The following is a 25,527-nucleotide window of genomic DNA, read 5'->3' as shown; positions in this document are numbered from 1 at the left end:
GGAAATAACAGCCATATCAATTCGTGTCCAAAGTGGACTTAGCATTTCTTTCAGAGACCTACAATGGTTCCACCCTGAGTTATCTTTCAGGTGCTTCTGAGTTGCTGTTCATTCATTCAGATGTCAGCACCATTTCAGATCTGGGATTCCTGTCTGGATGTGGCATGGGTGCATGAAAGGTTAACTACACATTTTCTGTAACAGACACTCCAAAGCACGCCATCGACCTCTTAATGGCTGCTTAGACCAAATAAGAGAGACAAGAATAGGTGAGCCCCTTCAGACACATTATTTAAACCTCTAGGGGGAAGAAAAAAGGTTTGATTTCCAGCATCTCACCAGTACACACAGATACACACCTTTTGACAAGAAAGAATGAATATGACTATTATTATTATTTTGGTGCCGGGGGTGGAGCCCAGGGCTTCATGCATGTTAGGCACATGCTCTACCACTAAGCTACACCCCAGTCCATGCATACATATTTTTTAACATTATCCTACTTGATCTGGTATAATTCTTGCCATTCTATCCTTCTGCCCTAATTCTTCTCAGGACACATTCTATTTCAGCTTGTTCCTCTTTCATGGAACAAGGCCAAGGATTGCTTTTTCTTCCCCTCCATGGTCTTTTCAAATATGCAACATGTGAAGACAAAAACTATGTGTTCTAATTCTGCTCACAAGTCTTTTTAAGGGCCCCTCAGGAACACAGAAGGGAAGAAAAAGAAGGGCTTCATTTCTGTCTCATTCAGTACAGACATGACACGAAGTCAATCTTATTGCAGTATTCTGAGAAAATCACTGCAGAAGCTGCAAGCATTACTGTACTTCCAGTGTCATTCCCAACATGGCTCCTTCTGGCTACAGGTCAGCAAAAGCTCAGCTAGAAGAGCAGACATCAGGAGCCTTCAAGAGTCACGGTGCTAATACCAAATGGTGTCATTTACCATAAGCTAACTCTGATCTAATTTCCTTCAGGCCTTGAGCTAAAAGAAGCTTGAAGTATTTACTCTTGAATCCTAATACAACCTCAGAGCAGGAAGGCCAGCCTCGAATGGAGTCTGACTCTCATCAATGGATGAGCCAAGAAGTACTGCCAAAGCCACTAGTCCTAGATCTCACATTGAGATAGGGAGGGGACAAGGTACAACTTTTCCAGGTAGTTTCTTCCTCTCTCCTGGTTCAATCCTCACAGCTGTCAAATGTATTTGTTCCTTTCTACCCTCATTGGTGTCACTCAAATCCAAGTCATTAGCTTCTACCTGGATTGGTCTCCTGTCCAGTCTGTTTCCTTCCAGCCCTGAAAGGATCGTACTTTTACTAAAACACTATAATCCATTCACTGCAACTAGAGAACTTCTAACAAAATACAAATCAGATCACATCACTCCCAACCTAAATCCTGTCAGAATAAACTGCAGACTCTGGGAGGAGTATCCAGGGCCTCCTCAGTCTGTTCCAGCCAGTCCCTCCAGCTCCGTGTCTCCCTCTGCTCCAGGGTCCTCACACTTCAGCAACACTTACCTTCTCTTCCCTTGAGCACATCCATGTTCTGTCATTTAAAACCTGCAAATGTTGGGTCCCTGTCTTCTGTCTACCTCATGGAATGTTCCAGATTATATAATCTAAGGAGGTCAAGAATATATAGCATCTTCTTTCTTAACCACAATATGATATTTTACAGTATCTAGGAGCTGAAACACTTAAAAAAGCTCACCTCAGAAACTTAGGACCGGAAAGATCAAGAGACCACCTCTGTCTAATCTGGCATGGGAGCAAGCTGGTCCCTGGAAGTCAAACTGTCCCCAGCCACAGCTACTTCTCTCCAGGTCAAATTCACTCAACAAACACTCCTGACTGCTGGCTGATGCTTCCAGGCAAAGATCCATTAATAACACACCAAGTAAGAAACTGTGGAAGTGGGTCCTAGAAACCAGGCAAGGCAGGGAAACCCAATGAGGCCTACGAGACTTTATCCACCATGCACATCTTTCATCTGCTGTGCAAGCGAAAAGCGGGGCCTTGGATGAAGGAGTGTGTCCAAAGGAGAGAAGAAGAGAAGGAACATGGCTCTGGTGCCCTTCAGTGGAACAAATCTATTTTATTGGAGAAGTTGCCCAGCATTTGTCTAGCAGATATAAAAACAGAAAGACTGGTGCTGGAACAAATGAGTTGGAGAATAATAATGTCTGAAAAAGATAGGTGATTAAAACACATAGCTTTTTCTATGGTTTGTTTGCTGTTGCCTAATCTCAAGTTTGTTTGTTTGTTTGTTTGTTAATTTTTTTGTAGTTGTAGATGGACAGAATGCCTTTATTTTATTTGTTTAAATTTTTTTACGTGGTGCTGAGGATCGAACCCAGTGCTTCAAGCATGCTAGGCATGGGGCTGCCACTGAGTTACAGCCCCAGCCCTCAATATGGTTTTGAAAGCTAGGTTTCAGGGCTGTACATATTTAGATGTAATATCTATAGGACAGGGATGAAAAAACAGTGACCATGAGGGCAGCAAAAATCTTTAAATCTTTTCCTTCAGAATTAACACAGTATTCTTTTACCTCAACAGTTACATTGACTTCACTGACACATACTGATAACTCATCTCATTTTTTGGTTTGTACAAACCAAAAAATCTTTTACTAAAAAGAAAATCTTTTACTAAAGGCCTTTGCAGTGTGGTTACCTACTTTTATCTGTAATGTGTACTATGCTCAACAATGGTCTTTTTTTTTAACCCCTATGCTTTCAAACAAATGGTTAAGTCAGATACTTAAGTCAGAATTATATGTGGGTATCTTACTAAGTTATTAAATCCAGGGGTTTAATCTCAGTGAGGCCAACAGCCTCGATAAATTACTGAGGCTGGCTTTAAACTCACGATCCTCCTGTCTCAGCCTCCCAAACTGCTAGGATTACAGGCATGTACCACCATGCCTGGCTCAAGTAAGAATATTTATTAATATGTGTAGAAGCAAATCCAAGCAATAATAAGCAATAAGATGGCTTTGATATAGAAACCTCACACACACAAAAAAATGCATTTCTCAGACTAAATAAGAAGAAAATGGTATAAAATCTCAATAAGCTCTTATGAGCCACTCACTTTAAGAAATGACTCATTCACCAAATTTGCTATATGCCTCATAAGTAATCTGTCAAGTAAGGAAACACTTGCTAGGTATATTTTACTTTTTGAGTAAAATAGTAAGTATGCGCCAACAGGTACCAGATAGTTGATATGACATCTCTGCACTGCACTCTAAGGGCTTGTAAGACTCTCTGCACTTCCTGAAGCAACTCACACACCATAGGAGGATCTCAGATATTCAGCATTCTTAGCATCTCATCAAATTCAATCAGAAAGTGTTCACTGAGTCCCTATCAGGCTTATCTTTTTCTGGTTTTGGTACTGAGGATTGAACTCGGGGTCTTGTGCATGCTAGGCAAATGCTCTACCACTGAGCTACATCTCCAGTGTCTTACTGAGCTTTCTTCCAAGAGAAATGAATGATTATATTATACTGTATTATATAAATATTATACATTTATATTATAATATAAATGATTATATTATACCATAATGTTTTACATTATGGTGCATCATTTTATATCAAGCAAATGTATGTTCAATTTTTAAAACAAAAGCATTGGTTTTGTTTCTAGCTTATGTTTTGACATTTACATAAAAGAAACAAGAGAGAACGACACCTGAGGACATCTGTATCATTTGCAATGATTGTGACACTGTGTCACTCAAATGTCATTCTGTGCATCACTTCGTGGCATGAAGCAGCAGCTTTGCCAGGCTGTTCCTTGAACATGGCATCTCTAATGACAGATAAGCTCTACAAGCTCTTGATACAGCCGCCCACTCACCTCACGTCCACCTCACCTCCAACGTGCATGAGAAAGGAACCATCAGGTTGTTTCAGTGAGTACAAATACTGAAGAAGCTTCTCTCTGAGAAATGGTGGGGAAAGAGACAGAAGAGGCAATCAATGGTCAGTGTGGTGTAGCAGGTGGGGAGCCCTTCTGGGTCTCCGCCACTACTGGGTGTTGTACCTGTTAATGACGTCATAGGCCTCCTCGGTGCCAATGATACACAGGGCATTGACGGCTGCATACGTGGGTGCAAGGTGTGGGTACTGACCAGGGCCCCCTCCAAAGCCACCTTCTGGGCTTTGACATAGCTCCAGGAACTGACACACACTAGGTACATGGACAAATGGAAAAACAAAGTCAAAGAGCATTAATTTCAAAATGCCAAATTCCCACCAGACCCCGTGCCTTTTCAATCATTCCTCCTCCCTTAAAATGAAAAAACCCTACCACCCACCTGCTGAGTATAACTTGTGAAAGGGCTTAATTTTCTATCCAGCTATCATCTGTTTTGTATGCCCTCTTGAGTTTTGCATTTAAGCATCGGCCTAGTCATGAGGCAAAGAAAATAAGGGCTAACCTTTCATAGACTTGAAGGTAAGAGTCTCATGTGTTCTCTGACCACACCTTTCCCAGCAACTTGCCACCCTGCATCTGTGGTTCCAGCCTCCTCCTGCCTTTGGGACCTCACAGCCTTGGAATTTTGCCTAAAACATGGAGCTCAAATGCTCCTCTCCATGCTGGTTGTCCTGGTTCAGACCCATGTCCTAGGCCAACCATGAACACCTGGAAAGACCTTTCCACTCCCACTGCCACCTCCGCCTGGTGGGCTCCTGCCTTCTGTTCCCACCAGCAGGAAAAAAACAAGATCCTGGTGGAGTCTGTCTTCCTGGGGTGGGAGGTCCACATGCTCGCCAGCCACAGCAAACTCAAAAGGAGCACGGTTGAGTCACATCACAAGAAAGCATCACAGTCTGCGGGCTCTGGGAGAAACTGTCACACTAATCCAAAGAGGCCCCTGGCCCCCTCACTGAGGGAAACCATTTATGGAAGGTTTACCTCTGATTATGAAACCAGGCTCCCTGAAGTTCTATTCTTGCTTTAGTTCTATTCTTGAGGCCCTGGGTTTAATCCCCAGCACCACAAACAACAACCCAAAGTAACAAGCAAAATTTACCAACACATTTTTTTTTTTTTAAAGAGAGTGAGAGAGGGGAGAGAGAGAGAGAGAATTTTTTAATATTTATTTTTTAGCTCTCGGCGGACACAACATCCTTGTTGGTATGTGGTGCTGAGGATCGAACCCAGGCCGCACGCACGCCAGGCGAGCGCGCTACCACTTGAGCCACATCCCCAGCCCCTTACCAACACATTTTTAAAAATAAGAAAGAAAATGATTCACTAAGTTGTCCATTTCCTTCCCCAGCTCCTAAGATAAAATCATGCCAAATACAACACTCCTGACCTGGTAGCCTAAAGTCTGGAATGAGCTAGGATCTGAATGTACCAGACACCTTAATATCCTCCCTCCATGCCAATGGCCCTCAGCTGACACTCTGCATCTGACTGTCTGGGGTTGTGCTACAGAACTGAAGGTGGGGCTTCTCTTTGAATCTGACTTCCGTATTACAGAACATTCTGATCTCAAGACTTTCCAACTTGCACCTTAAGAACTGGCAAACTGACCATGAAGATACCAGCTGTCGTTAGCAGACTTCTTAGCAATTTTGAAAACTAAGATGTTAATGATACTTTAATCTATCAAAAGGGAAAGAAAAGTTTATCTTAGAGAACAAATGTTCAACAATCAATAAAATATTTCAGGCAGGAAACACTGCATAAATACCAAGCATGGCACAGTTTGTGAAAAACAAGTATTTGCAAAAGCATTTATTTAGATATACTACAGATAATGTGTGTGTATCTTAGATGGAGATCAATTTTCTTTAATGTCAGCAAGACTTTTCATTCTAGCTTACGTGATAACTACCAACAGAGTAGGCAACTATCTTCTAGATAAGGGATTTTTTTTTTTAAGTTGTAGATGGACCTTTATTTTATTTGTTTATTTTTATGTGTTTCCGGGGATTGAACCCAGTGCTTCATGCATGCTAGGCAAGCACTCTACTATCGAGCCACAACCCTGGCCCTAGATGAGTGATTTTCAAACCCAAAATAAATATAAAAAAATCATTGAGAGCTAATAAAGAATATAAAGGCCCAAGCCAAGCACAGTGGCTCACATCTGTAATCCCAGCAACTCAAGAAGCTGAGGCAAGAGGATCACAAGTTTGAGGCCAGCTTGGGGAACTTAGTGGAAACCCTGTCTCAAAGTTAAAAAAAAAAAAAAGTGCTGGGAATGTAACTCAAAGGTAGAGAAACCCTGGGTTCAATCCTTAACACAAGGAGGAGGGATATAATAATAATAGTTGTTGTTGTTCTTATTATTACAGAGGTTTAGACTTGCTGAGGCAGAGAAGAGCCTGGCCCTCTGCCTTGTTTCCATATTCCTAGGTGATTCAAATTACCCACCAGGTTTTAAGCACCACAAGTTTTTGCTGTGCAATTAGAGTCACTTGGGGGATATTTTTAAAATATCCAGCTCCCAGGCCACACCTAATAACAATTAAAGCAGAATCATGGATGATGGATCCAGGTGGCCATATATATATATATTTTTTTTTTTAAACTCCCTATGTGACTCCAATGTTCACCCCAAGTACTAGTGCTTCTCCAACTTGAGTGTGCACAGAAATTACCTGGGGATCTGGTTACACTGTAGCATTAGTTCAAAACTATCTGAGCTTCTGTATTTCTAACAAGCTCCCAGGTGCTGGCAATGCTGCTGGTGTGGGAACCACATTTTGGATGGCACTGAAATAGATCTGCACTGTCTTGCAGATAGCTCCTAGTCCCTTACAGATAGCTCCGAGTCACTTGAAGCTATTTAATTTATTTTTATTTTTATTTTTTGAGAATCCAGCTGTCTTTTATTAGATCAGTCATTTAAAAGATTTGCATAATGCAAAACAATGCCATTCTTCTAATTTTTCTTTTTTTAGAAAATAGTTATTTCCATAAATTATTTTTATTGGTTCTTTTTAGTTACATATAACAGTAGAATCTATTTTGACATAATTATACAACATGGAATATATCTTAATTCTAATTCAGACCCCAGTACCTTTTATTCTACTTCCCATTCCCTGAGGCTATTTAAATTTTTACTTGAATTAATTAAAATTTTAAAATTAGCTCACACAAGTCCCATTTCAAGTGCTCAATAGCCACATTTGACTAATGGTTGCCACAGTGGAGCACACAAGAAATTTCCAGGACATTCTCATGGAAAAGTCTCTGGGACACCACTGCTCTATCCTTCACCATTTTATGTATTAAAAATACATAAAACCTACAAGAGGATCAAGTTCAAAGCAAGAGGATCTGCCTGATAAGGAGTTTATGGGACTTCAGATAATGGTTAAGGTCTAATAGAAAGTGGTTGACTCTGGACAAGTCTGTCACCTATGGGGACGAAGGATTAAAAAAGTATGTACAATAAATAAGCAAATGATACAAAATGAGCAGGGAAACAAATCAGAAGCCAATAAGAATAAAAACAAATGAAACACATACAAGTAGCAAGTGATATAATCGGGAAAGGCAGGATGAGGGGTGTGCAAAGCATATAAATGCAAGGATCACAGCAAGAAGCAGAGCAGAGATCAGGGTCCCATGAGCTGTAAACAAGAATGACAAGCAATGCTTCTTGGGGCTGGAGGTGAGGTTCAGTGGAGGTGAGGCCCTGGGTTCCATCTCCAGTGCTCTCCCCAGATACCGTATAAGCTGAAGAGTTCTAAAATATTTAAAGTCTTAGCTCTTATCAAAGTTAAAAACCTAACTTTAACAGCACAATCAATGGTCTTCCTTGATTTTGTTTCATTATAGAAGCTTTTAATAACAAAGCACAGGATTCTTATTAAAGGATGCTTTCTTCAGTGCTAAATCATTAAGCAAAGCAAATGTCTGATCTCAAAATATCAATTTATTTTTGTAAACATACATATAAACATGCATATAAATATACATATTACCTCTTAAGAGAGGCATGTTAAATTCTCACCTATGAATAGATTATTCTTGAAACATCTGAAACCAGCAGTAATAAAAGCCTGGCCTTGCTTGCTTTGGTCAGCAGTCACAGCAGCTGACAAAAGTGATTTTGTCCACTAGAGGGAACTCAGCTTGTCATATTATTCCCTAAACAAACAAAAGTACAAGAGAACAAAATAGGAAAGCGAGAGAAAGCTTTGTGTGTGTGTGTAGGGAGTGTGTGTCCAGTGCCAGCTGGGGCAGGGAAGAGGGCAGGCAACTAATAAACTCCAGAGCCCAACTTTCCATTTCTGGGTCAGCTTAATATCTGAAGGAGGGGAAACAGATACTGTTTCAAAGCATTCTTTTTCCTGTGCAAAATAAATAAAAATAAATAAACAGACAATGTCTTGGGGCTGGGGTTGTAGCTCAGTGGTAGAGCACTTGCCTAGCACATGTGAGGCACTAGGTTCGATCCTCAGCATCACATACAAATAAATACATAAAAGAAAAGTATCATGTCCATCTACAACTTAAAAAAAAAAAAGACAATGTCTTATTGTAGGTAGTCTTAAAAACATTTTATAGAAGTCATTAAGATTAGTCTGAATCTTACTAAAAATAGTTTATTTCTTTATATGTTGGAGTTAGAATTAATTGCCTGCTAAGAACAAAACAAAATGCAATACAATTACTGGAAAGCCTATCATTCTTTAAAAGTTCAATAGCTCTAGGCTCAGAAGAACCACAGTAGAGCTTTTAAGGCAGCTGTGAAGCAGGAACTCTAGGCCACTAACTACTGAGTGTTCTTAAAATTAGGATAAATCAGCTCGTTATTTTTAAAACTTTCTTTTAATGACAAAACAAAGTTTCACTGTAGAAATTTTACAAAATGAAAATAAGCTTAGAAAAGAACATTTAAAAACCATCCTTAACCTTGCACTTCAGAATTAACTACTGTCACATGTGCATGCATCCTTCGGGTTTTTCTATGCATATAATCAATCATCTATGTTTTTAATCTATAAAAGTTGAATGTCTTTATCAGTTTTCACATTGCATCTCTTTATAAACATTTTATATGCAAATAAACATTTACATATATAAAATTTTGAATGGCTGTTTAATATTTCATTGTACATATTGTACTATAATTTACTTAAATTATAGTACAATAATTTAAGTAAATTAAATTTACTCCTCCACCCATGTGTACATTCAGAGAATCCTCCCATTTCAGCAGAGGGCTGGGATTGAACTCAGGGTCCCCATACATGCCAGGTGAGCCTCCACCATTGAGATAAATCCCAGACCCTTTCATTTATTTTTGCTCCTCTCATGTGCAACTTTCCCATTCTCCTAGTGTACATCCTGACTGTGTAGGTGTGGGGAAAAAGCTTTCCAAACAACCTCCAACCCCCAACTGGTATTTCAAAAACACATGGGCCTTTGACAATTAAATTCCTGTTACTGCAGAATGCATCCAACCCTACTTCCAGTGCTGAAAGCAAGTAGGCTTGCTGCAGCATCCTGATGATAATAACAGTATACATTTTCCCTCAGCCTCAGAAAGCACTGTACGTATCACAAGGGTTAATGGCCTAATGCTTTATTATCTTCCCCATCCACATTCATCACAAGACACCCTGCCCAGGAAAGCAAGAATGAGAGGTTATTGTTAAGAGAGAATGAATAAGACAATGTGAGTTCTGTTCTTGTGACCTGACAATGTGACTGAGGCAGGGGTACTATGACCAGGGAGGGCTCTGGTGAGTCTCCATGAGCCCTGGCACAGATGCCACCTTGGGCACAGAAAAACAAACCTGGCGCAGGAGACTCCAATCCCAGGTTCCTCGCCCCTGCGAGCTCTGGAGGGAGCAGAGAAACACAAACCAAGAACACCTGCCTGCTCTCGGCGGACCTCCAAGGTCCACTCCTGACCACCCTTTCCCGCCCAAGTATCCCTAGGACTAGAGTAAAGATCAGGGTTTTTCTTCTTTAAGATATAAATTGTTGGGCTGGGGTTGTAGCTCAGTGGTAGAGTGCTCGCCTCACATGTGGAGGGCACTAGGTTCAATCCTCAGCACCACATAAAAAAGTAAAAAATAAAATAAAGGCATTGTGTCCATCTACAACTAAAAAAAAATTTTTTTTTTAAAAGATATAAATTGTCATAAGCTTCTGAGAATGAGGTGCCATTCCATGAATGCCATCTGCGCAAGCAGCTTGGAGAGAATCTCAGTTGCTTAGATCTCTAGTCCAATCAGAGGTTTGAGAAAACGGAGTTATGGCATGAGTATCCCAAGCAGTACCCATCCAGTCCCATCAAGAGCTAACCTGCCCCTCCAGGCACAGGGAAGAGGCACTTCCATGGAGGTGTTATGGAAGGCGAGGGAATTCTGCTCACTGAACTGGCACATGCTTCCAACAGCAGCTAGGCAAACAACAACTACTTTCTGATGAAATAATTTCTCCCAGAGCTGATGATGAAGACTTTTTCTCAAAGACTAGAGCCAAGAGTCAAAAGAAAAGGGCACAGAAGAAACCAGAATCCTTCTCTTGGGAGTTCAAAGTCTTGTTCTACCCACCAGCTTCTGAAGTGGAGGAGTTTTAGGAAGTTGCTGGAGGTCAAAAGTAGGGCAAGGATTTCTTTGTAGCTTTTTTTTCATTCACAACAAATAAAACAGAAACAGAATCAAACAAAAAAGAACCCCCAAATTCAAGATGCAATTCCAGAGAACACCCCAGAGTCCCCAGAGCCAGACTCACTCTGTAGCCACTATCTGGGGGATGGGTTCATCTAGGAGTTCCAAGCTGTGCAGGATCCAGTAGCAGAGCCATGGGCGGCTGGCATCCAGACACTGAGAGGGACAGAGAAAAAAACACACCCCTATTCAGAATGATTCCAAGACACTAATGACAAAGCTACATCTGTCTTACTCTCCACAGCCTGGTGACCACGAGGAGGGCCTTGCTTGAACAACAATCAGTGAATGAAGATGCTCTGCTTTGTGGCCTTAGCCAGGAGCTAAAATGACCATCTGTGAGAAGAAGACAATGGAATAAAAAAAAGCTGGACTTAAACCCAGTGGGTCCCTCCCTGGCTGCCGCAGTCTGGCTGGGCACAATTCAGGAGCCACTTGTCAAAAGAAACAAACTTTATTTTTAGAACTACACACGCCAAACAAAACAGCTCCTCAGGAAAAACCCTCAGAGCCCAACTGCCACCACCGGCTTCCCACAAGCCTCTCTCTCTCTTGTGTGATTCCTCAATTGTCTGCTTTACCAAAAACTTGGTATGTTTCAGTTATAGATATTAAAGATTGTTTTTTTTCAATTCCAATTCATCCTGAGGATAGTCCACGTTTTGCATTTACTATCCCTGCACTAAATCATGAAGGTCCTGATCAGAGATATGAGTGGAAAGTACTCCCTCAAGGGATGGCTAACAGCCCAACTATGTGTCAAATTTATGTTAATAAAGCAATCCAGCCACTTAGAAATCAAAATCCTGAACTACAAATATTTCACTATATGGATGATGTATTATTAGCACACAAAGATAAAAACACATTGCTAGAATGTTATGCCACACTTAAAAACTTATTAAAAAATTATAAGCTAGAGATAGCAATAGATAAAGTACAATTAAATTTTCCAATTAATTATTTAGGAGTTCTATTATCCTCAACCATGGTCCGTCCACCAAATATTCAAATATGAGTAGATCAACTCAAATCACTTAACGACTTTCAAAAGTTATTAGGAGACATAAATTGGATAAGGCCTTATCTAGGTATACCAACAGGAGAGTTGGGACCTTTATTTGATATCCTAAAAGGTCCATCAGATCCAAATTCACCCCGAATGTTAACCCCTGAAGCAAGAAAGGCATTAAAAATCATTGAAACATATATGGAAAATATGCATTTGGATAGAATTGATATAAGTTTGCCTTTATTATTTATTGTACTACCAACAAAAAAATATTCCTACAGGAGTATTTTGGCAAGAAGGTCCATTATTATGGATACATTTATCTTATTCTCCTAACACTATTCTTACTAGGTATCCTGGGGCTGTAGGACAATTAATACTCAAAGGAATAAAAGCACCAAAGGGAGTGTTTGGAATTTCTCCCAATAAAATTATTACTCCATATACTATGAATCAAATTGATGAGTTAGCTAATGAGTTAAATACTTGGGCAATAATCATGTGCAAATCTAATATTTCATTTGATAACCACTTACCATCTAATCCTTTATTGTCTTTTTGGTCATCGCATCCTGTAATTTTTCCAAAAATGACAAGAAAAACACCTATCATGAATGCTCCAAATATATTCACTGATGGGTCAAATAATGGTACAGCAGCAGTAGTTACACCTGATCAAACTTTTACATTTTTAGTACCCAAACAATCAGTTCAAAAGGTAGAGCTTAATGCAGTATTACAAGCTTTTGTGATGTTTAAAGATTCTGTATTTAATTTATTTTCTGATAGTCAGTATATAGTTAATGCTATAGTATCCCTTGAAGATGCTGGTAGGATTTCCCCTTCCTCTACTGTTTTCTCTTTGCTTTCCACTATACAAAGTCTAATCTGGGACAGGAAAGATCCATTCTTTATAGGACATATCAGGGCACATACAGGATTGCCTGGAGCCCTTAGTTTGGGCAATGATTTAGCAGATAAAACTACACATGACATACATATTTTCTCTACACTAGAAGAAGCTATAAATTTTCATAAAAAGTTCCATGTCAATGCTAATACTTTACAAAAGCGTTTTAAAATAACTAAGGAACAAGCTAGACAAATAATAAAACAATGTCAAAATTGTGTGACCTTTTTACCATAAGTTAATCTTGGAGTCAATCCTAGAGGACTGATACCTAACCATATTTGGCAGATGGACGTCACACACTTGCCAGAATTTGGAAAATTAAAATATTTGCATGTTACAGTTGATACTTCTTCTGGATTTTTGATGGGCTCTCTTCATGCTGGAGAAAAAACTAAAGATGTTATAGCTCGTTGCTTACAAATTTTGCCACTGTGGGCATTCCAAAACAGTTAAAAACAGATAATGCCCCTGGTTATACTTCTACCTCTTTTAAACAATTTTGCTCAACATTTGGCATTACTCATATAACAGGAATCCCATACAATCCACAGGGACAAGGCATAGTTGAAAGAGCTCATCAAACTATTAAAATGTACTTATTAAAGCAAAAAGAAGGAATTGGGAAGGGGTATATATTCCCCAAAGATAAACTTAAAATAACCCTTTTTATTCTAAACTTTTTAAATTTGGATTCATCAGGACTTATATGCCTTTCCATATGTGTCCAAAAAATGTGCATAAGCCCAAGGTACTTTGGAAGGATATTCTAACAGGACAATGGAAAGGTCCTGACCCAGTAATTGTCTGGAGTCGGGGGTCTGTTTGTGTGTTTCCACAGGGAGAACAGCAACATCTAGCTGATTGGCTCCTCTGTGGTGATGCTCATTGGAGATGCTCATTGAGCTGTTTCCCCGCCCTTTCAGACTACCAGCTGATGATTGGCTCACAGTGGCCCCAGCAACATCTAGCTGATTGGCTCCTCTGTGGTGATGCTCATTGGGCTGTTTCCCTGCCCTTTCAGACCACGGAGCTGCTCATTGGGGGACTTTTTTGGCTCCGCCCATGCGACCGAGCCAATCGGCCTCAAGAGCAGAAGGATTGTGGGAGGGGGAGAGGCTGGGAGTAGAGAGAGAGGCTTGTGGGAAGCCGGTGGTGGCAGTTGGGCTCTGAGGGTTTTTCCTGAGGAGCTGTTTTGTTTGGCGTGTGTAGTTCTAAAAATAAAGTTTGTTTCTTTTGACAAGTGGCTCCTGAATTGTGCCCAGCCAGACTGCGGCACCTGGCAGGCATTAAGGAAGACTGAGTAGGACTTCCACATACCAGCAGGTTAAGGGCTGCTCTTTCCCCAGTATAGACCCACAGAGGTTTTCTGAATTAACTGACTCATGAATTTAACAAGTATGTGATTAAGTATGCACTCGTGCCAAGCACTGCATAGACACTGGGGGCATGATAATGAATGGAATTTGGTTTTAATTCTTGGGATGGTTGGGATAAAAATGTATGTGGTTATCTGCCAAGGAAGAGCGAATGAGACAATCACATAAGCACAGTTTACCTCATGTCTTTCTGGAACAAGATGGAAACATGTGGACGTACCCCCTGACAACCACTATAATGGGCAGAACGGCCTTGAAGCAGCACATGGAGGAAACTACTTCTGCCTGGGAGCTAGCCAAGGTTTCCAAAAGCAACATGGAGACAGATCTTGATCCTAATGCAAGTCATACATGGCTACTGAGATTCAAGGCTTGGCAGGACAGGTAGTAATAGTGTCCCTGTTTTAGATTAAAAGTATACAAGGAGGTCCAGAGAGAACACTTTTTCCCAGATTATAAAGACAGTAAATGTTGCAGCTTAAACAAGAACCTAGGTTTTTAGGCTCTCAATTTGGTGGCCTTTCCACTGGACCAAGCTGCCCTCTTAAAATATGTGCTGATGGTCTGAGCTGTGGCTGGCCGGCCATGTGGTGGGCAGTTTGGTGGGCCACTGTAGTCATTCCTAAGGATATGGTCTATGTTTGAATCCTAGCTCTTTGTCTTATAGCTATTAACAATTTATTTTATCTTTCTATACCTGTTTGCTTATCTATAAAATATAAAGACCAACCTACCTCATGCTTCTCATTTAACCTCATAGTTACAAAGAATAACCACTGAGGCTTTGAGTTGAGGAGTGAAAACTGAAAGCTGACAGTCCAAAACTACCCTGTGGATGTGCTTTGTTGGTTTGTTTAACTGGAATTGGTTGTGACGTTTAACTGATGGGAAAAATCACATAAGAATTTGAATTTCTGAATTTATTTTGAGGGAAAAAAAAAAAAAAACACGATCTGGCAACCTTGGGTCTTCATTTCCCAATGGCATCAACTAGAGGAACCGGGTAGATAGAGGGGGGCCTCCAGTTCATGCCTGCCTCCACTCAGGCCAATTCTCTTACTCATGCTGCCTGCTTGGGCCTGATGGGCATTCACGTTGACACATCCTTGCCATAAATAATCAAATGTATGGCTGGGATTGTGGCCCACTGGTAGAGCACTTGCCCAGCACACATGAGGCCCTGGGTTTGACCCTCAGCACTGCATAAAAATAAATAAACAAAATAAAGGCACCATGTCCATCTACAACTAACAATAAATAAAATAAAATAAAAAATAATCAGGGGCTGGGGTTGTGGCTTATGGTAGAACACTTGCCTAGCATATGTAAGGCACTGAGTTTGATTCTCAGCACCACATACAAATAAATAAAGGTCCATTAACAACTAATAAAATATTTTAAAAATAATAATAATCAAATGTAGAACCCTCCTAAAAAAGTAGATCTGCTGGGTGTAAAGTGAGGCAGGGAGACTGGAGCCCTCCTGTTCATATTCAACTGTTGCCTGTCACTCGGCCCCACTCCCAGCCACTGCCTGAGTCTCCTCCATGAACCCAAGGCCTCTGCGAATATGCTCTAAGAGCCACTCAAAGTTTGGGCTTATAGTGTACTGGTCCTCTGGTTGATTCAGGAACTAGATCAGCTTACAGAGTAAAGGCTAGGGGTGACTAGGTAACTAACTGACTTTTAGTAGTTGCCCAGGGGATCAGGAGAAAGTATGTGAACTGCTCAGCTGTACTGAATGGTGGACAAAAGCTACATCCCGTCTAGGGTGATCTACTAGCTCTGAGAGATGACAAGATGTTAGGAGATCTGGTTCTACCCTTTGGAATGGGGTCTCAGCTCTATGACAGTGCCCAGGTTCCTGTCAGAACCATGTCAAAATAGGTCAAATCAGATGGCCTTTTGCATTCAAATAGTAAAAAAGGAGGGAAACTTGGTGAAGAACTTGGTACAAAGAGTCTGCAGACAACGTGTTTACCTCGTAGGCATCAGTCAGTTGTCGAAGGCCTCTTTTCAAATAATGGAAGTGCTTCTCTCTCTGCAAAATAAGCCTGGAAAGACAAAGAGCACATAAGCCTAGATAGGAGACCAAGCTTCCAACACACACACACACACATGCAGCCTCAGGACACACCCCATAGTCATTTAAAAGGTGCCCAGCACTGCTGCACATCCAAAGGGTGACTATCCCGGAAACAGAGGCCTGCATCTCAGTGTCTCTGAAGTCGCTGAAAACCAGGCTGGCAGATGTTCTTGAGCAAGATCATCTGAAAGAAGTGACCCTGGGCTAACTGAAAAGCTGCAGTGAGCCCCCACATCCAGGTAGTGACGATCCACCCAGAAGGCTCCTCAGGATCTAACTAAAAACAGGTTAACTTGTGATCCTTCATGTTTAATTCCCCCCACCCCCCAACCCCAGGAGTGGGGATCGAACCCAGGGGTGCTCTACCACTGATGTATATCCCCAACCCTTTTTATTTTGGACAGGGCCTCACTAAGTTGCTGAGACTGGCCTCAAACTTGTGATCCTCCTGCCTCAGTCTCCCAAGTCACTGAAATTACAGGTTTTCTCCACTGGGCTCAGCTCTATTCTTTTAAGTAGTTTAAACCTGAGTCTTGCTGCTTCCCTGACTTGCTCAGCTGCTGTCATTTCTTCTGGAATCACTTCTCCAAGATGTATACTTTGTACCCGGCCTGCTCCTCAGTTATCCATCCATTATTCCCTCCCCGAAATTCCACCTCCCACATGCTGACCCACAGCCCTGGCTAGAGGAGGTGTTTGCATTCTGTAGTCAGTCACGTCCTTGGCACTGACGTCAGCATTGCTGGCTTTGAGAAGGAATGTGCCGCCCATGGCCACCTGCACAGGCAAAGACAGAGGCAGCACTTCTAGTTTGGTGTTGCAAAAGGGGTCTGAGTGATTATGGAAGGAAGAGAAAGGAAAAGAATGTTGAGACAGTCACTGTGCTTGCTGACTGCAGAAACAAAAGGAAGGAGAGCCACAGCCCCTCTTCTAGGTAGGCAACTCGACTGTTTCTACAACTCCCACTGTTCATGCTCAGAATAAGGCCATGAATGTAGTCTCTACCCCTGAAAGTCTCCCGATTCAGTGATGGAAATGACGTAAGTACAGAAATTACTAAAAAACAAGTGGGGAGGGCTGGAGATGTGACTCGCCTGGCATGCGTGCGGCCCGGGTTCGATCCTCAGCACCACATACAAATAAAGATGTTGTGTCCACCGAAAACTAAAAAATAAATAATAAAATTCTCTCTCTAAAAAAAACAAAAACAAAAAACCCAAGGGAATGATAGGTTTCACAAAGGAAAAACAAAAAAATACTACTTTGGTTCAAAGGGGAGGAAGGCATGTCACTAAGAAAAGAGTGATCAGCAAAGTCTATGCAGAAGAGGCAGAATTTGAAGTAGACAGCCCAGGTGGAGGGAGAAATTTTCATTGAAGTTGAAGTAGCCACGAGCAGGTAATGCGAGTGTGCTGCACCGTGCCAAGCGCAAAGGGCACAAAAGGAGGGACAGGTGGGGAGATCGGGCCTAAATGTGGGAGGAAATGGGAGAACAAGCACCAGACCCTTTTTATAGGGCTCTGGGAAGAAATTCCTCTTAGCTGAGGAATTTCCACTCAACTTAGTAGGCAAAAAGGAAGCCCAGAAGAGCTTTTAAAAAGCCATAACTGTGCTGTAGAGAAAGTATCCAAGGGCACTGGACACTGTGTTTGCAAGCTAAGTCAAGTGGAAGGTCAGAAGCGGGCAGAGCTGACCCAGAAAGTGCTCAGTGCCTAGGCCAGCCTGGGGACTTCTGGACACATGGAGTGTACTCAGATGAGGGCTGCTGGATGCATACATGCTATGGTTTGGACATGGTCTGTACCCTCTGAAATTCAGGTTGAAATATGATTCTTAATGGTGTTGCAGGGGGCAGACTGTATAGCAATGATTGTCATTAAAAGGGATTAGAGCCTTTTGCAGGGGAGAGGGTCTGTTCTCAAGAGCTGCTGTAAATGAGGCTGATAGTCATGTTTTGTCTCTTCCCCACGTGCCCTGCTTGCCTTTGGGCTTTCCACCCTGAGATGAAGCAGTACAAGGTCCTTCTCAGAAGCCAACTAGTTGCAGCTGCTTCATGTTCTTGTGTTTCCTGGCCTCCAGAACCATTTGCCAAAATAAGCCTCTTTTCTTTATAAATTTCCCAGTCTCAGGCATTCTGTTATAGCAACAGAAAAATGGACTAAGGCAACATGTGAGACTCAGAAAGAGGGATCATGATTACATAAACAGAATGAGAATGCTTATCTGCAGGCTGTGACAGGTGAAGTCATAGAAGGTGGGAGAAGAGAAAGAAAAAGACAACAGACAACAGTATGACCGGTGGCCTTTTTTTTTTTTTTAAGAGAGAGTGAGAGAGGAGAGAGAGAATTGTTAATATTTATTTATTTATTTTTTAGTTCTCGGCAGACACAACATCTTTGTTGGTATGTGGTGCTGAGGTTCGAACCCAGGCTGCACGTATGCCAGGATAACGCGCTACCGCTTGAGCCACATCCCCAGCCCGGCCGGTGGCCTTTAAGGGCATTCAGGGGAGTGGTGACAGCAAACTGCAAAGGAAGAGGCCAGACTGTTTCTCTTTTGGAACGTCCAGTGGCCAGGCCTCAGTGAGCACCCACTCACTGCAGGCAGAGGCAGAGTGTCTGGTGCTGGGTTCCAGGCTGACTGCTCTGTAAAGCTATGGTCCAGGTGCGCACAGGTGAGTGAATGACACATCCAGAGAACAGGGATCAGGGGAGTATGGTGGGCTGTGACAGCTCACAGGAAGGAAGGAAGGGTCAGAAAGACTTTCCCAAAGGGAAGAGTATTGAGCTAAGTCTGGAAGGCCATGAGTTAGATAGATAAGAGGACACCACGTGTGTCTGTTAGTTTAGATCCAAAGCTGGAGCAAAAGTATACAAGGCGGAGAGCAGACAAATCAGACTGGAGAGGAACAGAGGTGTCAAATCATGTGGACTTATAAGTGCATTAAGGAATCTGGTCTCAAACCTAAGAGCAGATGGCAGTCACTGTGCTTCATCATGGGTGACCTTGAAAACAAGCCAAGGAAAGACAACTGTCAAAAATACCACAGGATTCACTATGTGAAATGTCCAGAATGGGAAACCCCTAGACAGAAAGTATACCAAGGGGTTGCCCAGGGCTGAGGGAGATGGAGGAGCTGGCAATGATACAGGATTTCTTGGGGGTTGAGGAGGACAGTAATGAAAATGATCTAAAATTAACTGTGGTTGATGCTGTACATTCTGATTATATTACAAAGCCACTGAATTCTACATTTGAAACAGATGTAAATTCATATGTGATATATGAATTACATCTCATTAAAGTTGTTACTAAAAAACAAAGACAGTTAATGTCTTTTTAAAGGGAGTTACTGAAGTATTTGGGGCAGCAGGAGATGTGAGTCTGGCAATATGGAAGGATTTTACATCCTTGCAGACAAGGCGTTTCAGAGTATGGAGGCAGGCAAACCTAGGGCTTTGAAGTGGGGAAGAGGAGACTCAAGAAACTCATGTGAGATAGCCTCTATTTTCTCAGGATCATGGGAGAGTTGTGGAGTGGCCGCAGTGGTGAACGTGTTAGGGAAATAAAAGTGTGCACGACAGTTAGTTAGTGAAGGCATAATGGAAACTAAGTAGTATAAAATTTAGTGAAGAAGGTCAGCAGACACTGCCAGTGATTTTTTTTTTCCTTGATAATCTTGCTGGGATTATTTAGCAAAAGGAGCTAGTGGGATGCTACAGGAAGGACTAGCAAGATTGGAAGAGCATGAAAGCTGAGGAGGGAGACACAGAAAGAGGTAAATGAACTGCTGAAACAGTTCACCGTCTGAGCTGGCTCAGGGTGAGCAGGTAAGAAACCAAGGCCAGGACAGGTCTGATGGACAAGAGGAACCAGGAAGGCCTGAGAGACATTAGCAAGGAGAGGCTAAGAAACCCAAGGCAGGTGAGGGCAAGCACAGAATTCAGAGCTGGAACTCCTGGCTCATTCTCAGCAGATTCATAGCAGGATTTTCTATATGTCAGTTCCTTCCTTTTTGAAAAATAGACAAAAGAATTCAAATATTCCAGGGCTGGAGTTGTGGCTCAGTGGTAGAGTGCTCGCCTAGCACATTCGAGGCCCTGGGTTCAATCCTCAGCACCACAAAACAATAAATAAATAAAATAAAGGTATAGTGTCCAACTATAACTAAAAAATAAATGTTAAAAAAAAGAATTCAAATATTCCAAATACCTTGAGATGCAGAGACCTAAGAAAGAGACAATAGAACACTCTATACCATAAGAGAACATCAGTGACCTCGTCTAGAAATGTCAGGCAAGAGAACACTGACTTTCTTATAACAAAAAAGTCAGAGATCCTAAGCATAATGCTGGGGAGAGGAATGGGGTGGGGGGGTTGTATTTTACTGGAATTATACTGTAACTTCATAAGTGAAGAGAGACCACCTCTGTCTTCAGCATCTACAGCAGGCCTCAGCACCTGTGTGCAGCAGGTTCTCAGCACCCATGTGTCATTTGAACAGGAGAAATAAAGGAATACAGTAAGGTCAGTTCCTCACTAGACACAAAAGACTGTTCTCCCTGCATCTATGTCCCTTCAATTAAAAACATAAAATAAAAAAATAAAAAAACCCACAACAGACCTCAAAGGAGAAGTTGGAATTCAAGCACACAAGGAGAAGGGTGGTCAGACAGAGAACACAATGTCTACTCTGGCTCAGGGCTCTGCTCTATCGCTTCTCTCAGTGTTCACATGCACCTTGAGGCAGAGGATCCCTCAGCCCAAGATTGCCTTCCCTATTGGACTACATGGGGGTTTTTTTGACCTTTTTGTTTTGTTTTGTTTGGTGTGTGTGTGTTGCTGTGAATCAAACCCAGGGCCTCATGCATGCCAGACAGACACTCCACCACTGAGTCACATCTCCAGCCTGGACTGGGTGTTTTTAGTAGCTGAATTAAACAATTAAATGAATGCATATATTTTAGAAGAGCAGCCAGGCACGGTGGCACATGCCTGTAATTCCACTGATTCAGGAGGCTGAGGCAGGTGAATTGCAAGTTCGAGGCTAGCCCAGCAACTCAGGGAGATCCTGTCTCAATATAAAAAATAAAAAGGGCTGTTGATATAGCTCAGTGGTAGAGCCCTTGACCAGCATGAGCAAGGTCATGGGTTCAACCCCCAGCATTGTCAAAAACAAGGAAGAAAATTTAAAAAACTATCAAAACAAGAAAAAAAGAAGTTAAAAGCCAGGTGCATACCTGTAGTACCAGCTACTCAGGAGACTGAGGCAGGAGGATCACTTGAGCCCAGGAGTTCAAGACCAGCCTGAGCAGCACAGTAAGATCTCATCTCAAAAGGAAAACAAATAGGGCTGGAGTTGTGGCTCAGTGATAGAGTGCTCATCTAGCATGCACGAGGTACTGGGTTCGATCCTCAGTACCACATAAATGTAAAATAAAGATATTGTGGGACTGGTGCTGTGGCTCAGTGGTAGAGCACTTGCCTAGTATGTGTGGGGCATTGGGTTCAATTCTCAGCACCACATAAAAAATAAATAAAGGCATTGTGTCCATCTAAAACTAATAAAATTTATTTTTAAAAAAAGATATCGTATCCACCTAAAACTAAAAAATAAGTGTTTTAAAAAAAAAGGAAAACAAACAAAAAGCAAAAACATACCAAAAAAAAAAAAAGATATTAAATGGACTCTAGCTGAAGGAATCCTTCATCATCTTTTATTTTGCCCTGGGTTGGTCCCTAGGGACAAGATGTGAGCCTGTGTAAAGATGAGCCTTCATGGAAGGTTTTCTGTGGTAAGGTTCACTCTCACCTTGAACCTTACCCCAGAAAACCAGGCCCCAGGAGTCCTGCTGGGGAGGGACTGCTGAGCTCCTCCAGCTGATTTCATCCAAAGACAAACTCCAGCTACAGCCAATGGCAGAAAAAAATGCCTTTTAGTAACCACTTCCACAATGGAAATTCTCTTTCATTCTCTTCCATTTAATCATAAACGTAACACACACGCACACACACACACATCAATATGTTCAGGTGTATGATTCTTTTAAATTGAAGGGACATATATCCATCCGGTTTCTTTTGGTCACTCAGAAACTATACTCATAAGCTGAATTATGTTCCCCCCAAATTCATGTGGAAGCCCTAAATCCCATGTGTTTGGAAACAGCACTATTTTAGAGATATTTAAAATAAAATAAGGTCATACAGGTGGGACCCTAATCCAATAAGATGGGTGTCTGTATAAGAAGAGAAAAAGACACCATGGAGGTGAAGTACAGAGAAAAGGCCATCTGCAAGCCCCAAGACAGACCCCAGGAGAAACCCATCCTGCTGGCATCTAGATGTTGGACACCTTACCTCCAGAACTCTAAGAAGATAAGTTTCTGGGTTTCAAATACCCAGTGTTGGTGTTCAGTTGTGGCAGCCCAAGCAACTAATACCCTTATCACTCCTTTATTCTCAGTTCACTCAATCCAAAATTGGAAGTTAAGGAAAAGCTGAATAATGCAGGTCCAAAGCCAATGAAAGCCAATGAGATGGAGCAGAACAAAACAGGCTCTGCACGCATTCGCGCAGGGAGGATGCAGGGAGGGGATTCAGAGTACATCCTTGGGGAAGAGTGCAGGATGAGGACACTGGGGAGGAACCATCAAATAGGTAAATATATTGAGGTGGTGGAACGAACTCATAAGACACATCCTGGGAGGTGATGTAAACGATAATTTCTTACTGGGGGGAGCCCACTGGGCTTCAAGACACTCCCTTTTTTGAGCTCTGTTCTCTGCAGCCTCAGAATGGTTACAGATGCTGTTACCTGTGTGGAACAACCCTATTTAACCTACAGGTCTCAGCTTAAATATCACCTTCTCAGGGGGGCTGTCCCTGACTTTCAACCTAAGTTAGATCCTGGCTGTAACTCTCGGAGCATGCTGCTGGTAATATATATTTGTGTTCATTTGCTAATGTCCACCTCCACCATCAGACTGAGCACCCAGTAGAGGCAGGATCAGGACCAGCCTTGCTCATGCCTGCTTCCTAAGCCCAGCAGACTAGCTGTCCTTTGGAGACCCTCCAGATGCTATTGCAGAATGAATGGAAAAAAAAAAAAATCAGAAAGACTTCAAGTGAACCCAGCAGAACAGAATTAGAATAAAAAACATTTCCTAAACCTGGATCACTCCTGGGCATTGTGTGGTTAGCTGTGACAGAAGAGAGGACAAGGGATTCAGTTCATTTTTGGAGCCTGGGAACTTTGTAAACCCACTAAAAGCAGGGGCCTCTGGTTAAAAAGTAATCATTGAGCACATAATAAACAACTCCAGGGAAGGTGAGCTTATTTATAAGGTCCTTGCAAGAAACAAGGACACATCTACTAACTGCCTGGGATTTGGGAAGTTCTAAAATAGCACATGCAAGAGTGGGACAAGACGTAAACGTCAGGCAGGCACCTGTGTGAGAAGGGCTTGGAGAGCTTTCACTCAGAGCCACTGGCTTCAAAGCTACTGTAACACTTAACTTTCAAGGCCCTGTCTGCACAGGGACATTGTTGGGTTTTCTCACTTCTGAGGAGCACCAGGCCACTTGTGTCCAAGAAAAAATAATTTTTAAAATTATGTATGTGTGTGTGTGTATGTGTGTGTCCCCAGTTTATGTATTTCAAAAAGTTAATTAAATAAATTGAAAGTTAATTAAATAAATGGAAAAGGGTAAGTTCACTAATGTACAGAAGGAAAATACAGGGAAAACAAAAGAGAGCAGGATGCTGACAAACAAAATTATTAGAAATATGATCAAAAGGTCCTTGGGACTGGGATACAGCTCAGTGGTACAGCATTTGGCTAGCAGATACAGGGTCACTGGTTCTATCCCCAGCACCACAAAATAAATAAATAAAATCCTTGAGACTGATTATCTTACTCCAGGATATAATGCACATCTCCCAACCACAGAGAGAGAAAAACCATTTTGGGATTGATTGTGGAATTCACCAACATTCCACTCCAGCCTTGAATTTTCAGCCAAATCTGCTATTCAGCTTGCTTCTGGAAGGCTGGATAGGCAAATGCCTGCTTCAACACCATTGTGTGCATCCTGTACCTGCATGTGACCAGTAGTCCTGGCAGTGTGTGTGATTCTGTCACATCTGATCAGCATCATGACCTCAGAAACACAAACAAGCCACATCATCTGGATTTACTACTAAAATGTGAACATGCAGTTTACCTAACAGTGACGGTTTATTCCCGCATTATACTGTCAGGCTTTTAAATCTTGATGACTAACATGTCAAATATTAAAATTGTGAAAATGTAAGGCTCTGATAAATTTCAGATTTTTTTTCTCTTTCTTTTTTTTGCAGTGCTGGGGATCAAACTCAGGGCTTCCCACATGATAGGCAAGAGCTCTACTAGTGAACTACACCTCCAGCCCTAGATTTATTCTTACATCTTTTTATTTTTAAGAGAGAGAGAGAGAATTTTAATATTTATTTTTTTTTTAGTTTTTGGCGGACACAACATCTTTGTTTGTATGTGGTGCTGAGGATCGAACCCGGGCCGCAAGCATGCCAGGCAAGCGCGCTACCGCTTGAGCCACATCCCCAGCCCTATTCTTACATCTTTTTAATGTAAAAAGTGTGGTGTTGGGGATTGAGCCCTAGACCTCAAGCACTCCACACAAGCACTCTACAACCAAGCTGCATTATATCTTTTCATTTTTTTTTTTGAAATTGGTTTAATTTTTTTGTTTTAATTAGTTATATATGTATTCTTATATCTTAAAGGTTCACTCAATGATGGTGATATTTGGATTCAGCCTTATATTGATATGCTGATATTCAGCCAATATATGTATCTTGAATGTTAATTAGCATGCTAATTAGCATCCTATAAAACACTCATATTCATAGGCAACTATGATATATTGGGAAATTGTCATATTTCCGAAACAAACTCTGAGCTCTGATATCTTCTACTTCCACAAGAATTCAAGCCCCAAAAGGAACATTTTTATTTTCTAGCTACACTTGACCCAAAATCTATGAATCAGGGGATTTTTCTCCTTTACTGTCCTCCCTCATTCCCAAAATAACATCACTCCCAAAATAACACCTCCTTCCTCCCAGACCACTGCCGTTCAACCTCCCTGACTACTTAGTAAGATGACAGAGTCCAAGGCCCTCTTCTGTGGGTGAGCAGAAAAAGGAATGTCAGATAGTCAAAGGTCCCTCGTGGAAAACACAGAGGCCCACACAGGAGACAATGACTCAGAGCCCAATCAGGTGAGTCATCTGGGGGCACAACTGCTGACCACAAAGGTCCCTAGAACAAAATTGTGCCCCTCACCATCACCAAGTCCCACCACTGCTGGGGAGGCTAAGCCAGCACAGGGTTGTGCACAGGGGCAGATGAGTACTGAGGAGCCAGCATATCACAGCTTACTCTCTCAAGCTGCTAAAATA

General features: G+C 41.8%; 2 protein-coding genes across 2 annotated transcripts in view; both read right to left on the bottom strand.

Annotated features, from left to right (window-relative positions):
* The window catches only part of Churc1 (churchill domain containing 1), a 630,431-nt gene that overhangs the window by 511,513 nt on the left and 93,391 nt on the right, over positions 1-25,527 (bottom strand). The window lies entirely within an intron of this gene.
* The window catches only part of Fntb (farnesyltransferase, CAAX box, subunit beta), a 75,445-nt gene that overhangs the window by 25,659 nt on the left and 24,259 nt on the right, over positions 1-25,527 (bottom strand). The window contains exons 3-6 of the mRNA XM_005322798.5: positions 15,960-16,032; positions 10,742-10,833; positions 4,064-4,210; positions 3,878-3,961 (exon numbers count right to left, since the gene is read on the bottom strand). Coding sequence (XP_005322855.1) covers positions 3,878-3,961; positions 4,064-4,210; positions 10,742-10,833; positions 15,960-16,032 — 396 coding nt within the window. The remainder of the gene's footprint in view (positions 1-3,877; positions 3,962-4,063; positions 4,211-10,741; positions 10,834-15,959; positions 16,033-25,527) is intronic.

This window comes from Ictidomys tridecemlineatus, chromosome 5, assembly GCF_052094955.1.
Source record: "Ictidomys tridecemlineatus isolate mIctTri1 chromosome 5, mIctTri1.hap1, whole genome shotgun sequence".
NCBI lineage: Eukaryota > Metazoa > Chordata > Mammalia > Rodentia > Sciuridae > Ictidomys > Ictidomys tridecemlineatus.
The sequence above is the reverse complement of the archived record's forward strand: the minus strand, read 5'-3'. Positions and strand labels throughout refer to the sequence as shown.